This window comes from Abramis brama (genome assembly GCF_963993115.1).
Source record: "Abramis brama genome assembly, chromosome: 4".
Taxonomy (NCBI): domain Eukaryota; kingdom Metazoa; phylum Chordata; class Actinopteri; order Cypriniformes; family Leuciscidae; genus Abramis; species Abramis brama.
In genome coordinates, this window is record NC_139966.1 from 20,377,042 (window position 1) to 20,396,598 (window position 19,557).

The 19,557-nt window shown below is 39.0% G+C and overlaps 1 protein-coding gene across 2 annotated transcripts in view; it reads left to right on the forward strand.

The window, feature by feature from the left end:
• The window catches only part of LOC311081122 (NLR family CARD domain-containing protein 3-like), a 49,806-nt gene that overhangs the window by 9,998 nt on the left and 20,251 nt on the right, over positions 1–19,557 (forward strand). The window contains exons 2-5 of one of the 2 annotated variants that reach the window (XM_084111529.1): positions 6,098–6,376; positions 6,507–6,569; positions 7,333–9,121; positions 9,385–9,558. In XM_084111529.1, the coding sequence (XP_083967655.1) occupies positions 6,118–6,376; positions 6,507–6,569; positions 7,333–9,121; positions 9,385–9,558 (2,285 nt within the window). In that variant the 5' untranslated portion in view covers positions 6,098–6,117. Of the gene's footprint in view, positions 1–6,097; positions 6,377–6,478; positions 6,570–7,332; positions 9,122–9,384; positions 9,559–19,557 lie in introns of those variants that run through there. The other variant, XM_084111530.1, reaches the window with a different exon arrangement.

Sequence of the window (19,557 nt, forward strand, 5' to 3'; positions counted from 1 at the left end):
TTCAGTCGACATATGCATCAGTGGAAACTATGCTAGATTGCATTCACATTCTTCTGTGGTTAAAACTAACTCCTCTCACTCCTCTCCATGTCCTTGGCATGTGATCCTCACACACACTTGCTGTGCGGATAAATTAATGTTCATAAAAATGTTATAGCCATGAATAAAGGCTTTTATTTTTTCTAAATTCTCGAGTGCTGGAGATAAATTCTCGAGTGCTTCCAGTTGGCCCATTTCGAACCATATTGAACCCTATACAAGTGTGACACATCAGACCTGACACGTGTTACACGCTACACTTGGCCTTATATGATTTTTGCAAGTCCTGCATCAAAGATCACCGAGATACTGACTTTATACTCCAGTTTGGATCTTGTTCAATCAAATGTTTGTCTTCACCAGTGATGGCCGCTTTCGTTATGTGAATTCGGTAAAAAAAAAGGCTTTGTTACGTCACAACTGTTAACAAATGTTTCTAAATTTCAAAGGTTCGCTGTTGGGGGCCGATCCCAGTAAACCTGTGTTTATGGTTTTTACCTGATCTTGGATCAGTTTTATAGTTTTGTAGACATTTTAGTGAGATGTTTGTGTAATTTGGTGAAGGACAACCCTGCCATTCAACAATCTAAACTATGTTTCCTGTACAACAACATTACTCACTGCTCAACTACCGTAGTATGATGCATCATCGAAGAAATCAACTAATTCTAGTATGAAAATGATAAACCTGTCAGATAACTCGTTTAGAGTAACAGTACTAGAGCAAATACTGCCTTAATTTTGAGACAACAAATGGCAAAAGTGTAAAAGGGAAAAATTAAAAACAGAGAATATGAGGTGGTAAAGTACGGTGACCGGGAGGGGACATGTTCGGTTCACTTATTTTTGTCGTGGCCACAACATATAAACTCGTGGGAACGTGATATTAAGTCGTGGGAACGTCATAATATCTCGTGGGAACGTCATATTAAGTCGTGGCCACGAGATCATTTTGTTGAGGTAACGACATCATTATGTCATGGCCACGCGATGCAAAGTCGTGGCCTCGAGATCATATGTTGAGGGAACGATATATTTTTCTCGTGGCCATGAGATCATTTTGTTGAGGTAACGACATCATTATGTCGTGGCCACGCGTTGAGGGAGCCACAGCGGCCAATACTGTAACCGTAGCCTACCATAGACTGGGCTACAGCAGAGATGGAGATGACAGAAGAAATAACATTTTACTTTAAATTAGGAATGTCATATAAACAAGATATAGTGCGGTCTTTGGTATTAAGACATGGGTACGTTATAAAGATAAGCGCATTCTTAAGCGGGTCGCACACCGGACGCGCAGCTCAGCGCCGCGCCGCGCCACGTCTAGGACAACTCTCACCTGAAAATCCGATAACATCTGCAATTTTCTGATTTCTGTAAATAAATATAAAACTAAATGTATATTGCAGCACAGGGTGAAGTCCGTATATACATTAACTACGATTTGAGACACATAAATGTCAATTTAATATAAAACTATTTAAATGGCGCTCTGTGGCGCGGCAGGATTTTGAACACAGTCCTGAGCCGTTGCTGGGCGCCGCGGACAGACGCCGCTGGTGTGTGTACTCTCATAGAGAATAATGTGTTCGAATTTAAAAGACGTGGCGCTGCGTGGCGCGGCGCTGAGCTGCACGTCCGGTGTGCGACCCCCTTTAGACTTTTTTTGTCGCACGCATATTTAGGGACCGTCTCAAAATTACATGCGACATTGGCATAAACGTTTCTAACTTCAACAGCATTTGAAGACAATGACTTACAGTCATAAAACCAATTGTATATTGTTCACCCAGGTCTCATGTATGATGCACACCTTTTAGATTTTTGATATTTATGACAATAAACTGCTAAATCATATGCAAATATTGTAGGCCTATTTCACATACTGTGTATGGGATCATACACAAAATATGACAATATGTAAAGCTCAATATCATTTGAAGACAATGACTTAGTCATAAAACCAACTGTATATTGTTAATATAGGTCTCATGTATGATGCACACCTTTAACATTTTTGATATTTATGACAATAAACTGCTAAATCATATGCAAATATTGCTATGTATTTCACTACTGTATGGGATCATATACAGAATATGACAATATTTAAAGCTCAATAGCATTTGAAGACAATGACTTACAGTCATAAAACCAACTGTACATTGTTCATCTAGGTGTCAGGTATGTGGCAGTCGTGAAATAAGCCTACAATATTTGCATATGATTTAGCAGTTTATTTTCATAAATATCAAAAATCTAAAAGGTGTGCATCATACATGAGACCTGGGTGAACAATGTACAGTTGGTTTTATGACTGTAAGTCATTGTCTTCAAATGCTATTGAAGTTAGAAATGTTTATGCCAATGTCGCATGTAATTTTGAGACGGTCCCTAAATATGCGTGCGACAAAGTCTAAAAGTAGGCTATGCGCTTCATGTGTCTTTCACTTATAACGTACCCATGTCTTAATGCCAAAGACCGCACTATATCTTTATATGACATTCCTAATTTAAAGTAAAATGTTATTTCTTCTGTCATCTCCATCTCTGCTGTAGCCCAGTCTATGGTAGGCTACGGTTACAGTATTGGCCGCTGTGGCTCCCTCAACGCGTGGCCACGACATAATGATGTCGTTACCTCAACAAAATGATCTCGTGGCCACGACTTAATATGACGTTCCCACGAGATATTATGACGTTCCCACGACTTAATATCACGTTCCCACGAGTTTATATGTTGTGGCCACGACAAAAATAAGTGAACCGAACAAGTCCCCTCCCGGTCACCATAGTAAAGAAATAGATTTTCACAATGACTTTTGGAAATTACAGGGTGAAACTTGTGCTAAATGCCATTTTGAACCATTGACAAAATCAAATTCTTACAGATGTGTCTATAATGTGGCTGATTATTCCTGGGACAACAAACTGCTGTTCACAAGCAGTGTATGTCACTACAGAAATTATTCTCATTAACATTATAGTTCACAGCATTTGACTGCATACAACAGTACTGATTAAAGATATCAGTTTGTCTTAATGTGAAATCTGGAGGGAATAAGTGAATTCTTCCTGGTGCCTTGAAGGGAAGAATGTAGTGAGCACGTCTAAGCCAGATGTGTGAATTTTCCAGATGAGAAATGAGAAATCAAAACACTCGTTGTTCTAATGACACACACTTTGTTTGTGGTAACAAAGCTTATCTATTCCTTTGTAAGGGATTCTTAAGGATGTTATTTGGCTTCTATTACTGGCAATGTGAGTAAAGTCAGAGGAGAGGATTATGAGAAACATCTTTTAATCAAGACACAGATCAAGAATTGAATCTCTGAAACTGAAAACATGATCAATTTACTGAATGAAGTACAGGCACTACATGAGGCCACCTTTGGTGTTTGAGGACACAGCAAAAACTGCAATTAGTTCTGTTGCTGACATTGCAGAAGAAGTGCATGTAATGAGGAAGCTTGTTTTACTAAATCGAATGGCTCCTGATATTCTGTTAGCCTCCCAGGTAGGAACATGCAACTGTTACATGTTCATATATCCCAGACAACACTGGTAGATCAGCGCACAATTAAGCTAAACTCAATACGGATCATGTCTTTTCTCCTCTGAGTGGGACTCATGGTTCGGATCAATATTGAGGCCTGTCGTAACGTATGCCTTTAGGGACCAAGCGAATTACAATACTTAAAACAAAACATACTTAAGTAAGTAAAATTACAGATTTTAAAAAAAGTACAAAAAAATCACCTCTGCAAATAGCAATAATTGGGGTACAAATTACAAGTCTTTGAATACGGATAAAGAAAATAAAACAAATTGAAAAAGAAAATAGAATAGTTACAAACGCTTAACTCAGTGCACACTTTTTCTACTTTACAAAGTAAATTTGCTTTAAACAGCACAAACGCAACTTCAGCTTAAATCACTGACCCCTTCTCTCCTAAAGGCTGAGGAGGTCTGACTTAAATACCCTAAATTACAGAACAATTACAAAAAAAATTGTGCTTTGCGCTCATGTGTTTCTGTCACACGAACCAGGTGACGATATCATAACTGCATCTCATCGTCACAGGGCCACTGTGGAATCATTTGAAAGCACCTTTATTAGTTTCAGGAGTGTTTTTCATCAGACTCTTGTACATTGGTTTGTTTTGTGAGACACTCGACTGTTGTAAGGCTTTCATCTTACGTCAGACACACACCCTCAACTGACGCTGGTATACGGTACGACAGAGAAGAGCTGTTCTGTTAAAGAGCATGTAGAAGGAAGAATACAACCTGATCACACAAGCTTTTCAGAGTATGTTTTGATCATGATCAGTGCTTGCATTTATCAGTCTATGTAATCCAGTGTTTTCATATACGATTAAAGCTGCCGTCGGCAACATTTTTTTGATCATATTCAGTGAAATCGACACTATAATCCGACAGAACAACATAAATAAGGTGGTTTTAAAAAAACCCCAAACTTCTAACTCCACCTGGAGCGTGTTATTTGTTTTGCAAAAATCCACCGCTCCCGGATCATCGGGTCCAATCAGCGCAGGGGGGTGTGAGATCTGACTGTCAATCACAGGCCGTGCACACGCCACAGATCCCACTCCCCCTCGCGCACGTTACAATCACATGCACACGCCTGAAGTTCGCAGGTGTGTAGTGTGTTGGATTGTCGAGGAGTGATGGCGGAAAGAAAATCTTCTAACAATCTTCCAATTCCTCGGTTATTGCTATCTATCTATGGGTAGATTAGCCAGGGCAGCCTACCTCCGAGTCAATGGTGTTGATCGATGCTGAAGAGATGGCGCGGACGCGTTCACATAAAATCTGGTGCACACACACTGACGAGCACGACCTCGATGGGAGGGTGCTCGCTGGTAGTGGGGGAGGGGCATGAGAGTTCAATTCAATTCAATTCAAATTTATTTGTATAGCGCTTTTCACAATACATATTGTTTCAAAGCAGCTTTACAGAAAGTGCATTTCAGAAATGTACATAGAAAAATACAGTTAGTTAAACATGCATTAATTTAGGGCATAAACATATCGCCAGCGTCGAGTTGTAAACATTCAAAATTTTGGCTAAGTCGACCCAATCTGCCAGACTGGCCGACTGCAGCTTTAAGAGGAATGAAGGATCTAAGGGTTTTCAATAACCGTTGTTTTCTTTTCTTTCCTTTTATATTTAATTTAATATTAATTTATGTAATTTTCATTTGATTTATGATTTGTTCATATTATTATTTAATTTACAGAATTTGTTCATTTTATCACTTAATCATATTATTATTAATTTGTCATTGTCGGTTATTAAATTTTATATTACTTATTTCCTTGCTCTTGCAGTGCTGGTTATTGTTGTTTAATCTCATGATTGTTTGGTTTGAAGGGATGTTTGTCTTCATGAGTTAGAGATGAGAGAATGTCTCCATTTCAGGGTTTTTAATTTTGAAGCAGTAATTTTCCATTGCTTTTTTCTTGATAATGGCAGCTTCATAGCAGCAGCTAATTTGCATTTAAAGAGACAAAAACAGCACATTTCCCACTCAAAAAGGGGCATTTACAGGATGAGATAAACTAGATTTAAAAACTACATCGAGAAAAAAATTGAAGTTGGCTTGAGAAAGTTTTTGAAGGCAATACAGTCTATCAGAAAAACAGACAAGACAGATTGATAGACTGATTTTAAGGTGTTGCTATGCGGTTGCTAGAGAACTTGGGTTGGTTGCTAGTGTGTTACTATGTGGTTGCTAGGGTGTTGCTATGCGGTTAGTTAGGATGGTTGCTAGGGTACTCTGGGTGGACATTAGGGTGTTGCTATTTTGTTGCTAGGTTATTCTGGATGGTTGCTGGGGTACTCATTGCTAGCATGTTTCAGATATATGCCATGCATAAAGGAGCATTATAGGACCCCTTTAACAGATGAGTTTGATTGAGAGTCCTGATCCGATCACAGCTTCAGTTCATAATCCAAATAACATTTGAGCGCTTATGTCAACGTGTTAAGAGTGAAACTACTTCAGATCTTTTTCTTTTTATCCTGCAGCTGTGAATCTGTGAAGGGCGATGGCGTCTGTTAAAGAGCTGCTGTTAAACTCACTGAATGAACTGGTAGAAGCTGAACAAAAGACATTTAAGTGGCACTTACAGAATGATCATGAGTGTATAACAAAGAATGACATGGAGAAAGCAGATATCTTAGACACAGTGGATAAGATGATAGCATGTTTTGGACCAGAAGAAGCTGTGAAGATCACTGTGAAGATCCTGAAGAAGATGAACCAGAATAATCTGGCTGAGCAGCTGGAGAACAATCACAAGCAAGGTAACATTTAATTCACTCTGACTGTAATTTGATTGATTGTTTACCAATGTAAAGATTTAAACTTTGCTCTGCTGATGTGTTTGAGTGACTTATGTTTCCCAGTGAGTGATCCTCTCTCTCACACACACAGGTCAGGCTGAAGGCAATATGAAAACGTCTGCCACTGTTGGAGCTCATTCAGAAGAGATCAGGGGTAAATAATCCCTGTCTGTACATGGAAACAAGAGAAAATATAACAGCAGCCAACAATTACAGGGCCAAGAAGAACAGCAGCAGATCTTATACCAGTACATTTATTAGAACAGACTGTCTAGTCATGATTTTACGAATGGTTAAATGGTTTACAAGAGTCTTAAACCCTGAATTAAAACTTCTACAAGCAACTTCTACATACGCAGGGTCATTGCAATAACCCCAACCTAACTCTAATACAGTCTCATGTCTTGTTTGGTGTGCTAGATGTCAATGGTTTGATCAAAAATCTTGTAATAATTTTGGTCAGCATGGCCTTAAAGGAATAGTTTACTTAAAAATGATAATTCTGTCATTTACTCACCCTCAAGTGGTTTCAAACCTGTATGAATATCTTTCCTCTGCTGAACACAAAGGAAGATATTTTGAAGAATGTCGGTAACCAAACAGTTGATGGACCCCAGTGACTTCCATAGTAGAAAGAAAATAAATACGTTCATACAGGTTTGAAACAATTTGAGGGTGAGAACTATTCCTTTAATTTGGTCCGAGTCCAATAGTGACAATCTGATAAATCCAATTCCAATTGCATTCAAGTTTTAATCAAGGCATTTCTATGTTGTCAATTTCAGCATAATCAGTGTAAGATGTGCATGTAAACACTATTGCAGAAAGAGTGTGATTAATTTGAATATAGTAGAAGCAGGAATTCATGAAAAACAAAATCACTTACTTTTTGCTGTATTTTCCCCTATTTCTTAAAGGCTCAACTGTAGACGATAGAGAAGCTACACTTCATGATTACACAGAGACCAGCCGCAAACTGAAGGACAATTTAAAAGAGGACTACAAGCGGATATTGGTTGGTAATTCAGAGACGGGTCATCGGGAATACCTGAGCGACATCTATACTGATTTATATGTGGTGGAGAATGAGACTGGAGGAAGAGTGAATGAGCACGAGGTGAGACAGATTGAATCAAATCACAACCGACTGACTGCCAAGGAGACAGCAATCAAGTGTAATGACATGTTTAAACGAAACAAAAAAGTACTGATGATGGGGATCGCAGGAGTTGGAAAAACTTTCTCTGTCAATAAATTCATCCTTGACTGGGTTGAAGGAAAAGACAATCAGGATATAACCTTAATTTTTCCTCTGCCATTCCGTGAGCTAAACCTTATTACAGAGAACTGCAGTCTCATGGGACTGCTTCACGAACACTTCTTTAGTGATCCTAAAGAACTGCCTTCTCTTCCTAAAGGTGATGGTAAAGTCTTGTTCATTTTTGATGGACTGGATGAATGTCGCTTTACTTTGAGCTATAAAGAGGGTGGAAGATTTACAGATGTTCACAAAAAAACAAAAGTGAGTAAGATAATAACAAGCCTCATCAAGAGACATCTGCTTCCCTCTGCTCTCATCTGGATCACATCCAGACCAGCAGCAGCCAGTCTGATACCCCGAAACTACATTGATCAAGTGACAGAGGTGCGAGGATTTAACGATGAGCAGAAAGAGCAATACTTCAAAAATAACAGCAGTCCTGAGGTTGCTGGAAACCTCATCAGTCACATCAAGAAATCCAGGAGTCTGTACATCATGTGCCATATTCCTGTCTTCTGCTGGATCTCTCTCACTGTTCTTCAGCCTCTACTGGCTCGAGAGAACAATGACAAAACTCCCACAACTCTCACAGGGATGTACACAAGCTTCTTAATTTCTCAGAAGAAACAGATGGAAGAAAAATACTGTGCTGAGCCCGAACCTAATTCCAATGCAGTGTCTTTTGATCAGATTATTCTGAAGCTTGGTAAACTGGCCTTTCAACAGTTGGAGAAAGGAAACCTGATTTTCTACAAAGAAGATTTTGAGGAATGTGGACTAGATGTCAGAAAAGGGTCGTTGTACTCTGGGTTATGCACTCGAATGTTTCAGGAGGAAAAGGTAGCAGCAAGAAACGTTTACAGCTTCGTACATCTCAGTGTACAGGAATTCCTTGCTGCTCTTTATGTGTTTATGATGGGCAAAGATGAGAAAGCTGACCTATTTCTTCAATCCTGGACAGAAAAACTGACATGGAAACTGTTCCAAAAGCCACTGTTTCAGCTTCATAAGGCTGCAGTCGAGAAAGCTTTACAGAGTGAGAACGGACACCTGGACCTTTTCCTTCGGTTCCTCCTGGGTCTGGAGTCTGGTCAGAGTGACTTGAAGGGACTACTGCCAGGACTGGAACTTAGAACAGAGAACATGAAAAACACTGTTGACTATATCAAAAAGAAAATAGAGGAGGAGGAATCAGTAGAGAGGACCATCAATCTCTTCCACTGTCTGAGTGAACTGAAAGATGACTTTGTGGAGGAAATCCAGAAGAATCTGAGCTCAGGAAATCTTTCAGCACAGAATCTCTCCTCTGCTCAATGGTCTGGTCTGGTGTTTGTGCTCCTGATGTCAGAAGAGACTCAAGAGATGTTTGAACTGCAGAAATACAGAAGATCTGATGAAGCACTGATGAGACTGCTGCCAGTCATCAAAAACACCAGAAGAGCACTGTAAGAGTCTCCTTTACATTCATTTATAAACACTGTTAGTCTTTTGTAATTGCCTTCATTTTAAATGGGTGACTTGTTGGCCTATACAATTCATAAAAATGAATAAAAGTAATGTGTGTGAAAATAAATGCTGGTTTGATGTTTTATGAAGAGATAATTGTTTTAGCTTTGCTTAATTCACTACAGTTAAAGGTTTTTTTCAAGCTCCAGATTATAAACGCTAATAAGCATTACTACTGCTCTTTGTTTGGTTCTCTACACAGGCTACAGTGCTGTAATCTCACAGCTCAGTCCTGTGAGAGTTTATCATCAGCTCTACAATCCTCAAACTCCTTGCTGAGAGAGCTGGACCTGAGTAACAATGACCTGCAGGATTCTGGAGTGAAGCTTCTTTCTGATGGACTGAAGAGTCCAAACTGTCAGCTGGAGATACTGAGGTGAATGGTTTTAAAATAATGAACTATGCTATAATCAGAGGCTAACTTAATAAGCAAGGTAAGCGGCCGCTTAGCACCTCTGATATTTTTCCATATTTATACAGACCTATGACCCACATGGACTGCATACGTTTTAAGAAAATATTGTTTGGGGTGAGGGGAAGGGAATGGACTGTATGAAGATTGAATTTGCAACAGTTGCTAAAACTGTAAAATGCTTCTATTTCATGCATGATTTGCTTCTGACAGCACTGAACAAGCTAGCAGCGCCATCTAGTGGCTGTGCACAGGACACAGTTAGCATCTCAGCCAGGGTTTAAAATTAACACCACACACCAAATGGCGATTAACTGAAACAGTTACTTATCAGCTTCTGAATCAGTTGAGAGGACCATCAAGAGATTGATGGTTAGTATTTTTCATTAATACTAACAATGCATTGTTGAGAGAACAGGATATGGCTTAGTATGAATATCATATTGTGAAGGTTGTGATGTATTCATATAAATATACATTCTGACTGTAAGGACCAAGGTTAGAGCTAGGCTGTGAGGGCTGAATGTAGAAGGCTAATGATAAAGTTATTCCAAAATGGTAACTCCAGTCGTTCCAAGGGATCAATACATAAAGCCAAGAGAGGGTGAGTGTTTCCCAAAAAGGTCAATTAAAAACATCTAAAAATGTCAAAGAGAAAATATAAGGACAACAAAAGCAAATGTCAGAAAATCACAGAGCAAATAAATCCAAATAAAATCACAGGAGGCATTTACCAAAGACTGGAGAGGTTGGTCTGAACATATCAAACACGGAGCAAAAAACAGAGGAACAGAGCTACTTAAATACACTCACAGGAAACAAGGCACAGGTGAGAACAATAACACATGATATGATGGTGGGAAACTGAAATGAAACTAGAGTGCGGATCGGGCTGAATTTTTCTGTCCGAGCCCGGCCCGCCCCCGACAGAGCAGTAACCGAACCCAACCCGAGCCCAACAGGCATAAAGATATTTATGTCCGAGCCCGACCCAAGACCAACAGTTAAAATCCCATTTTTTTTCTCATACTAATGACACATGTACGTTTGTTTGTGTGGAAAGCCCGCTTTTATTAAACAACTGTAGGAAGGCATTCGGAAATGTCAACAGGATGAGTGCATCAGCGCGCACGGAGCAACAAGCGCACTTAACACAGGCGACGCGCACATGCATGTGTTTCATTGTCACGGCTACATAAACAAATTTCCGCACACAGGAAGACAGATGTTATGTAAATATTTACATGTATTTTAATCACAAAAACGAATGTTTGGATCAAGTGAAAGCATCAGCACTGGCTACCTACATAATAAGCTGTTTTACATTTAAAATGTTCAATGCCTTATCACGCTGATGTGACCGAACCCGACCCGAACATAATTTCTAAATATCTGTCCGAACCCGGCCCGGCCCTTCGGGTACCGGCGGGTCCCGTCGGGCTCGGGTCGGGTATCCATCCTCTAAATGAAACACAACGAGGACCTCTAGTGGCCAAAACTAGTCAATAAACTTAACACTGACATGCTCTGTGTTTCAGAGTGAAGCATGGCACTCTATTCATTTACACAAGAGCAACTCCTGATCCTGTGTTTTCAGTGTGTCAGAGCATCTCAGTTCACAGTAAATCATTGGTCTCAACCTGAGCTGCTGGAGGGTCACTGTCCTGTATAGTTTAAATCCAACCAGCTCCAAAACATTTACATTTACATTTATTCATTTAGCAGACGCTTTTATCCAAAGCGACTTCCAAATGAGAACAATAGAAGCAGTTAAACTAACAGTAGGACAACAATATGCAAGTGCTATGACCCTTCTCAGTGTAATCTAACGCAGTATATATTTTTTTATATATAGAACAGAATAGAATAGAGTAGTAGAGAAAGTTTTAGTATTACTGGATCAAGTACTGTCGAAAAAGAAGCGTCTTCAGCCGTTTCTTGAAAGTGGCTATGGACTCAGCAGCTCTGGTTGAGTTAGGCAGATCATTCCACCAGCAGGGAACAGTCATGGTAAAGGTCAGAGAAAGAGATTTTGTGCCTCTTTGAGATGGCACCACAAGATGTCGTTCACTTGCAGAGCGCAAGTTCCTGGATGGCACGTAAGTCCGAAGTAAAGAGTTAAAGTAAAAGGGAGCAGAGTCAGTGGTTGTTCTGTAGGCCAACGTCAGTGACTTGAATTTGATGCGAGTGGCAACTGGTAACCAGTGCAATTTTGTGAGGAGAGGAGTGACATGTGCTCTTTTCGGCTCATTAAAGACCACTCTAGCTGCGGCATTCTGGATCAGTTGCAGAGGTTTGACCGTGCAAGCTGGAGGACCAGCCAGGAGAGCGTTACAATAGTCCAGTCTGGATAAAACTAGCGCTTGGACAAGGAGTTGAGTAGCATGTTCTGATAGGAAGGGCCTGATCTTCCTAATGTTGTACAAGGCAAATCTACATGACCATGGCAGTTCTAGCAATGTGGTCTGTGAAGTTCAATTGATCATCACCAAAACACCTGCCTGGAAGTTTTTAGTAATCCTGATGACTTTGATTAGCTGGGTCAGATGTGTTTAATTCGGGTGGAGCTAAACTCTGCAGGGCGGTGGCCCTCAAAGAATTGAGTTTGAGTCCACTTCAGTAAATGCTACTTCCGTTGAACTCCTGCAAGTGAGTTTGGGCCACTCATACTGTAACATGGATCTATGTAACAATTTTGATCCCAATTTTTGAATGACAATTGTTTATAAATCTTCTAAAAAATTAAGAAGCATAAAGGTGTGTCATTGGTGTTTTATTGTAATTAGCTCCCAGAGGTTTTCTGCTAAAATAAAAGTTATTTTAAATTTGAAGATATTTGACTTCCGGCATGCAGTTGAGTGAGTGAAGCACATCCATTTTAATAATGAATAAACATGCATTTTTTTGAGTATGGTGATAAGCCAAGTAAACTTCTTGTGCTTCAGTTAAAGGAAAAGTCAGCTAAAAAAATGTGAAAACCTTTGCCCATACCTACAATAATGGACGCAATGAGAGAGGAGCTAGAATTACCGTTTTCCACAGAGGAGATAGTGCTAGCAATCCAGAGTATGCAGAATGGCAAGACCCCTGGGCCCGATGGGTTCCCTGTGCAGAAAGATGTTTTCTCAAACACTTAAAACGCTGCTCCTAAACATGTTATTAGACTCCATTAATAATGGCTGCCTGCCTCCAATCCTTCATCAGTCTTGTATTTCTTTGATTTTGAAAAAAGACAAAGACCCACACGAATGTGGTTCGTACAGGCCAATCAGTCTTTTGAACGTAGATGTAAGGATACTGGGTAAAATGCTTGCAAAGTGTCTTGAGTTAATTTTACTGGAAATCATACTCAACGACCAAACTGGTTTTATTTAAAACAGACTACAGTCTCATAATATAAGAAGGGCATTGAATATAATGTATTCCTCTAATTCTCACCCATCTGATGCTTTTCTACTGTATGACACAGAGAAAGCCTTTGATCGGGTGGAATGGCATTACCTTTTCTGTGTGCTACAGAAATTTGGTTTTGGCAACACGTTCATATCCTGGATAAAACTTTTATATTCCTCCCCAATATGTTCAGTCCGGATCAATGGAGTATCCTCCTCTATTTTCCCCTTGAAACGTGGCAATTAATTAACTAATTTCTTATTTTACTACTTTGCAGCAAATATACACTCTACATTGTTCTGGTTTCAGAGTCATTTCGGGCTCAGTGACTGGGTCCCGGCTTGGATCGGTATTGAAGAGGGTTCCTGCTCCCCAGTCCCGCCTGCTGCACTATTGTGTGGTCCTCTTACTGCCATCTCACGCTGTCCTTACGCCAATTCTATTGTCCGACAATCATTACGGATTTGGTCCCAATTCCAAACCCATTTCTGCCTTCAGCGCTTCCCAGTGTCTTCACCTATAAACCATAACCCTTTATTCCCCCCCTGACTTAATGACAAACTTGATGATAAAGCATTTGTCAGAGAATAGGATTTTCGTCTGTCTTCCGTCAAAATCTTTGCTTGATCAGATTCTTGAAGTAGCCTTAGATAAAAGGAGTGCATTGCCTACGATATACAGGCTGATTTCCTCCATCTCCACTTCTTCTCTTAATTCAATTCAATTCAATTCAATTCAAACAACTTTATTTATCCTTGTAGGGCAATTCAGTTTTTGCCTACCAGTCGTATCAACAAGACAAGAAGACAACACTTACCCCCAATTTCCACCGGCTGCGTTACGGCTGCGTTACGGCTCCGGCACGGCGGCGGAGTCAATAGGTTTCCATTAAAGTCAATGAGTGTATTTCCACTGAATGCGGTACAGCTGCGTTCCGACTCCGGCGATCCGCAGCCCTCCGGAGCAGATACGCAGAGCTTCTATTTTTGCCGGATGCCGGAGAGCTCCGCAGCACTACAGGGCAGAGTGCGCAGGACAGGAAGTCGATCAAAAAACAGAACAAACCAAAACAAAATAAAATATCCGGTTAATTTTCTAAATAAAATACACCGTGATCATGGCGGATCATATTTCCCTACACTACACCTTGAAAACGTCATAATATACCATTCCTCATAACGTTCTGTTTATAGAAACTATATATCGCGCGATCATACGTGAATTAGCGAGATCTCGTGGGTCCTCGTGACGTCAGCTGTCAGTCATGACCGCAGCCGTTCCGCAACAAATCCGGACCTGGTGGGTATTGACGGACGACGGAACACGGAGCTGTCACGCAGCGGAGCCGTTCCGCAGCCGTTCCGCATCTGGTGGAAATTGGGGGTTAGTCAAGCATTCAGAAACACTGTCAATGACATCATATTGCATTTGGGCACCAAAACAAAGCAACAAATACACAGGCCACAATACATAGGCTAAGCAGCGACCAACGTTCAAGTAGATAAATAAATAATAAATAGATAATAATACTAAGTAAATAATAAATAAATAATAAATACAGAGGTTTGCGATGCCTAGCACCTATCCAGTTGCCGCTGTCAACAGTATTTAAAAACCTGATGGCAGAGGGAATAAAAGAAAACTTCCTCTCTCTCTTTTATTAGACAACCGTGGGAGTCGGATCTATGCCTCTGCAAAGTGATCCACTGGAGGCAAGTGTAAATGAGAACCCAAGTGCGGTTTATTATAAACAAAACCAAACATGAAACAATTAACCAATGATAGGGCACATGGCAGGATCACATGACAAATAGGGAATCACATGACAGACATGGAACCATGACAAGACACAGAAACATGACAAGAACAAACCCAAAATCGTGACAGCCTCACATTTGATGATGAGACTTGGAACCAGATCCTGTCCCGTGTTCATACCTCTTATATTTGTGCTTGTCATAGTCTTATCCAATTAAAATGTATTGATCGAATTTACTGGACAAAAGTGATCAATCTTTAATTGGTTTTCTTTAGTGACAAAGAGACAGATTGAGCCTTGCCCTTTGGTTGCACTTTTTGGACTTTCTCCAAATGTCACTGGCTTGTCTGGAAATGCTGCAAAGGCTTTTGCCTTCTCAACATTATTAGCTAGCAGAGCATGTAAGCGGAGTGGAGCGGTGAGAATCTCCGGAAAAAAATCTACATGTATATCACTTTTAGCTTAGACCACAGCCTTACCTCCTAAAGAACTAATGAGTAACAACAACATTTTTCAAATATAAATTTTTTATTTCAAATTGCAGGCCTATGTCAAATCAAATCAAATCAAATCAAGTATATTTGTATAGCGCTTTTCACAATACAGATTGTATCAAAGCATCTTCACAGTATTAAATTAAAATAAAATAATACAACAAAGTTTGTTTCTAGTGGAATTTATTGATTGATAGAATAAAATTAAATATCCCCAAAATATCCCCAACTGAGCAAGCCAAAGGCATCAGTGGCAAGGAACCGAAAAAACTCCATCAAGTGACCTAATGGTGTCCTAAAACTCCATCAGGTGACCTAATGGAGAAAAAAAAAACCTTGGGAGAACCCAGGCTCAGTCGGGGGCCAGTTCTCCTCTGGCATTTATGAACTAGAGGCCGGATTGTAGTTTGAAACTGTGAGATTAACAATATTATATGAACGCCTGGCCGAAAAGATGCGTCTTTAATCTAGTTTTAAACTGGGAGAGCGAGTCCGAGCAACGAACAGTATCAGGAAGACTATTCCAGAGTTTTGGAGCCAAATGTGAAAATGCTCTCCCTCGTTTGGTTGATCTGGATATCCTAGGTATGACCAAAAGCCCTGAATTTATTGATCTTAAAGAGCGCGATGGATTATAGGGCGATAGAAGATCCGTTAAATAGACTGGAGCTAAGCCGTTTAGGGCTTTATAAGTCAGTAGCAATACCTTATAATTAATACGGAACTTTATAGGTAGCCAATGTAGTGATGATAAAATCGGTGTTATATGATCATATTTTCTTGATCTAGTAAGAACTCTAGCAGCTGCATTTTGGACTAACTGTAGCTTGTTTATTGAGGATGCAGGACAACCGGCTAATAAAGCATTACAGTAATCTAGTCTCGAGGTCATGAATGCATGAATTAACTTTTCTGCATCAGAAACTGATAGCATATTACGTAGCTTAGCAATGTTTCTAAGGTGGAAAAAGGCTGTTTTTGTAACATACGAAATATGATTTTCAAAAGACAGGTTACAATCGAGTATAACACCCAGGTCTTTTACTGTAGAAGATAAAGTAACAGGACATCCTACAATGTCAAAGTTGTATTGTGAGAGGTTCTGTGGGTGGTTTTTTGAACCGATAAGTATTACCTCTGTCTTGTCTGGATTTAATAAAAGAAAATTACGCATCATCCAATCTTTTATATCTTTAACACACTCTGTCAATTTGGATGATTTAGCATTTTCATCCGGCCGAGATGAAATATATATTTGAGTGTCATCAGCATAACAATGGAAACTAATTCCATGTTTCCTTATAATATTTCCAAGTGGCATCATATACATTGAGAATAATAGAGGGCCTAACACAGATCCCTGCGGCACTCCATAGTTTACTGGAATTATGATAGATTTTTCTCCATTTAAATAGACAAAATGGTAGCGGTCAGATAAATATGATCTAAACCAGCTTAATGCTTGTCCTTGAACACCAGTATAATTTTGTAGTCGATCTAAGAGTATTGTGTGATCTATATTATCGAACGCAGCACTTAGATCAAGTAAAACTAGTATTGAGATACAGCCTTGGTCAGAAGCTAAGAGTAAATCATTTGTGATTTTAACGAGCGCAGTTTCAGTGCTATGATGCTGCCTGAATCCTGACTGAAACTTTTCATAGATATCATTTTCTTGCAAGAAAGAGCCCAGTTGAGTGGACACAACTTTTTCTAGTATTTTAGACATAAAAGGTAGATTTGAAATGGGTCTATAATTTGCTAGATTATTATGATCTAATTGTGGTTTCTTAATGAGAGGTTTTATAACTGCCAGTTTAAATGTTCTTGGAACATGACCTAAAGATAAAGATGAGTTAATAATATTGAGGAGAGGCTCTTCCACTACAGGTAACACTTCTTTCAGTAGTTTAGTTGGTATAGGATCTAATAAACATGTTGTTGTTTTAGATGAAGTGATAAGTTTATTTAACTCTTTTTGTTCTTTAGTTGTAAAGCACTGTAATTGTTCTTGCGGGGGGATAATTGAGGCTGAATTATAAGGCGCGATTGAGGATTGAACGTTTACAATTGTGGTTCTGATGTTTTCTATTTTCTCAGTGAAGAAGTTAATGAAATCATTATTGTACCATGGTGCTTTAATTTTCTCTCTGACCTTTTTTAATTTAACCCTCTGGAGTCTGAGGGGTTTTTGGGGTCCTTGAGATGTTCTGACATGCCCTGACATTTGTGCTTTTTTCAGTTGCTTATAAACATATTAATGGCAAAGGTGTAAATTCACTCTATTTAGCACAAACAGGGTTACCATAATATGTGAACAACTTGCATGTACATGTTTGTATTTTTGATAGAATAATGTTTATGCATGTTTTTTTTAAAAACAAAAAACTAACGTTTCTGAAATAAGGCCATAAAACACATTCTAAATATATGTAAATAAGACTTTTGACTAATGGATGTCGTTGCCTAGAATTTTTTCTTCAAAATTATGTGAAAATCATCCTGCCTAATCATTCACATAACACAATACATTGATTTAAATCTTGTAAAACACTTTTTGTTTGGAAAGGCCATATGCGGGTGGGCGTGATTCACACCTGAGGAGTCAATGGCCCGCATAATGAGGCTGCATACGTAATGAGCCTTTATTCAGATGTGTGACTGAGCCACAAGAATGCAAGGACAATATATAACTGGTTTGTTGTTTTTTCCACAAATTTTGCTTTCAAATTTTACAATATCCAAGGTAAACATTTCTAGTAATTGTGCAGTTAATTGTTCTCATACTGTATTTTAAGATTTGGAATATATTCTAAATGTGTCACTAATATATCCCAAATGTGTCACTAATAAAGCATAATAAAATTATTTAAAGATAAGGCTTATAATGACCTTTTAAGATTTTGTTTACATCTATCCTTATACATATATATATATATATATATATATATATATATATATATATATATATATATATATATATATATATATACATATATATATATATTTTTAAGGTTATACAATTACAACAACATTTAAAATTGTAACAATATTTCCAGTGTAATCTTTCTTTGTATTCGCGATTCATATTAAAACAGTATTTTTGCCAGCTGTAGTAGCTCCACAACAGCACGCATCTTTGCGTTCATTCATTCCGATTAGAACAAAGCAAACAGAACTGACCTAATTCCTCAGCGGGATCCGTTTGCTCCTCGAAATGATACTTCCAGAACTTCTGAGGTAAATTTTTGCAGGATTATTATCAAGACAGTATTATTCCTCACAGCATCGTAAAGTACATAAGTCTGAAAGTGAACTTGCGGTGTGTTATCCAGCTGATGGGCGTTTTACAGGTTTGTTTGGATCGGCTCACATTTGCATTTGAATACCGCGTGCTCTCCGTGGGCGGAGCACATTAAAATTTAATTAGCTGAGATGAGAACGACTGACATCTCTCTCTTTGCATACATATTACATAAACTGTGAATATTTGTTTTTTTATAAAAAATACTTCGTTTAAAAGAAGAGAATTCAAGCTTCATGCCTGTATGTCTGAATGCCTGTTTGACTGAGTATTCGCTGAGTTATGGTTCATTTTCGGACGCGTTTCAGAATGGACTACACTGACAGAGAGGAGGCAGAACTCGCTTCGTGTTTATTTTTCTTTATTTGGCAAAAAGCACAACACTTTGTTTTTATTGTGAGTATACACAAAAATAATACACATTTAACAGAATCAATTGATGTATGAAACTCCAATGGAAAATCAAAGTCAACCGAGTATTTTTGAGTTTCTTTTACACTGCTAAAAAAAAGCAAGCTGGTATCGCCGGCGATACCGCCGACCTCTGGGGGTTAACGGGTGCAACAACATCCAATGTTCTAGAGAGAATGGTGCTCATAGTGCTAGTTAGTTCTTCTAGTTCATCTGTTTGTTTGGGTTCAGGCAGCAGCTGAGACAGATTAGATAAGCAATTTGAGAAATTATCTATGGTAGATGGAAGGATTGTTCTGCCTGGTCGATAACGCGGCGCCGCATGACATATTACAGCAGTACGTAATATGCAAGTTACCAAGTAATGGTCAGTGACATCATCACTTTGTGGAATGATTTCTATATCGGTTGGATCGGTTCCATATGATATAATTAAATCGAGTGTGTGATTAAGACGATGAGTTGGTCCGGTGACGTTTTGCTTGACCCCAAAGGAATTTAATAAATCTATAAACGCAGCCCCTAACGCATCATTTGAATTATCTACGTGTATGTTAAAATCTCCAACAATTAATGCTTTATCTACATTGACCAATAGATCT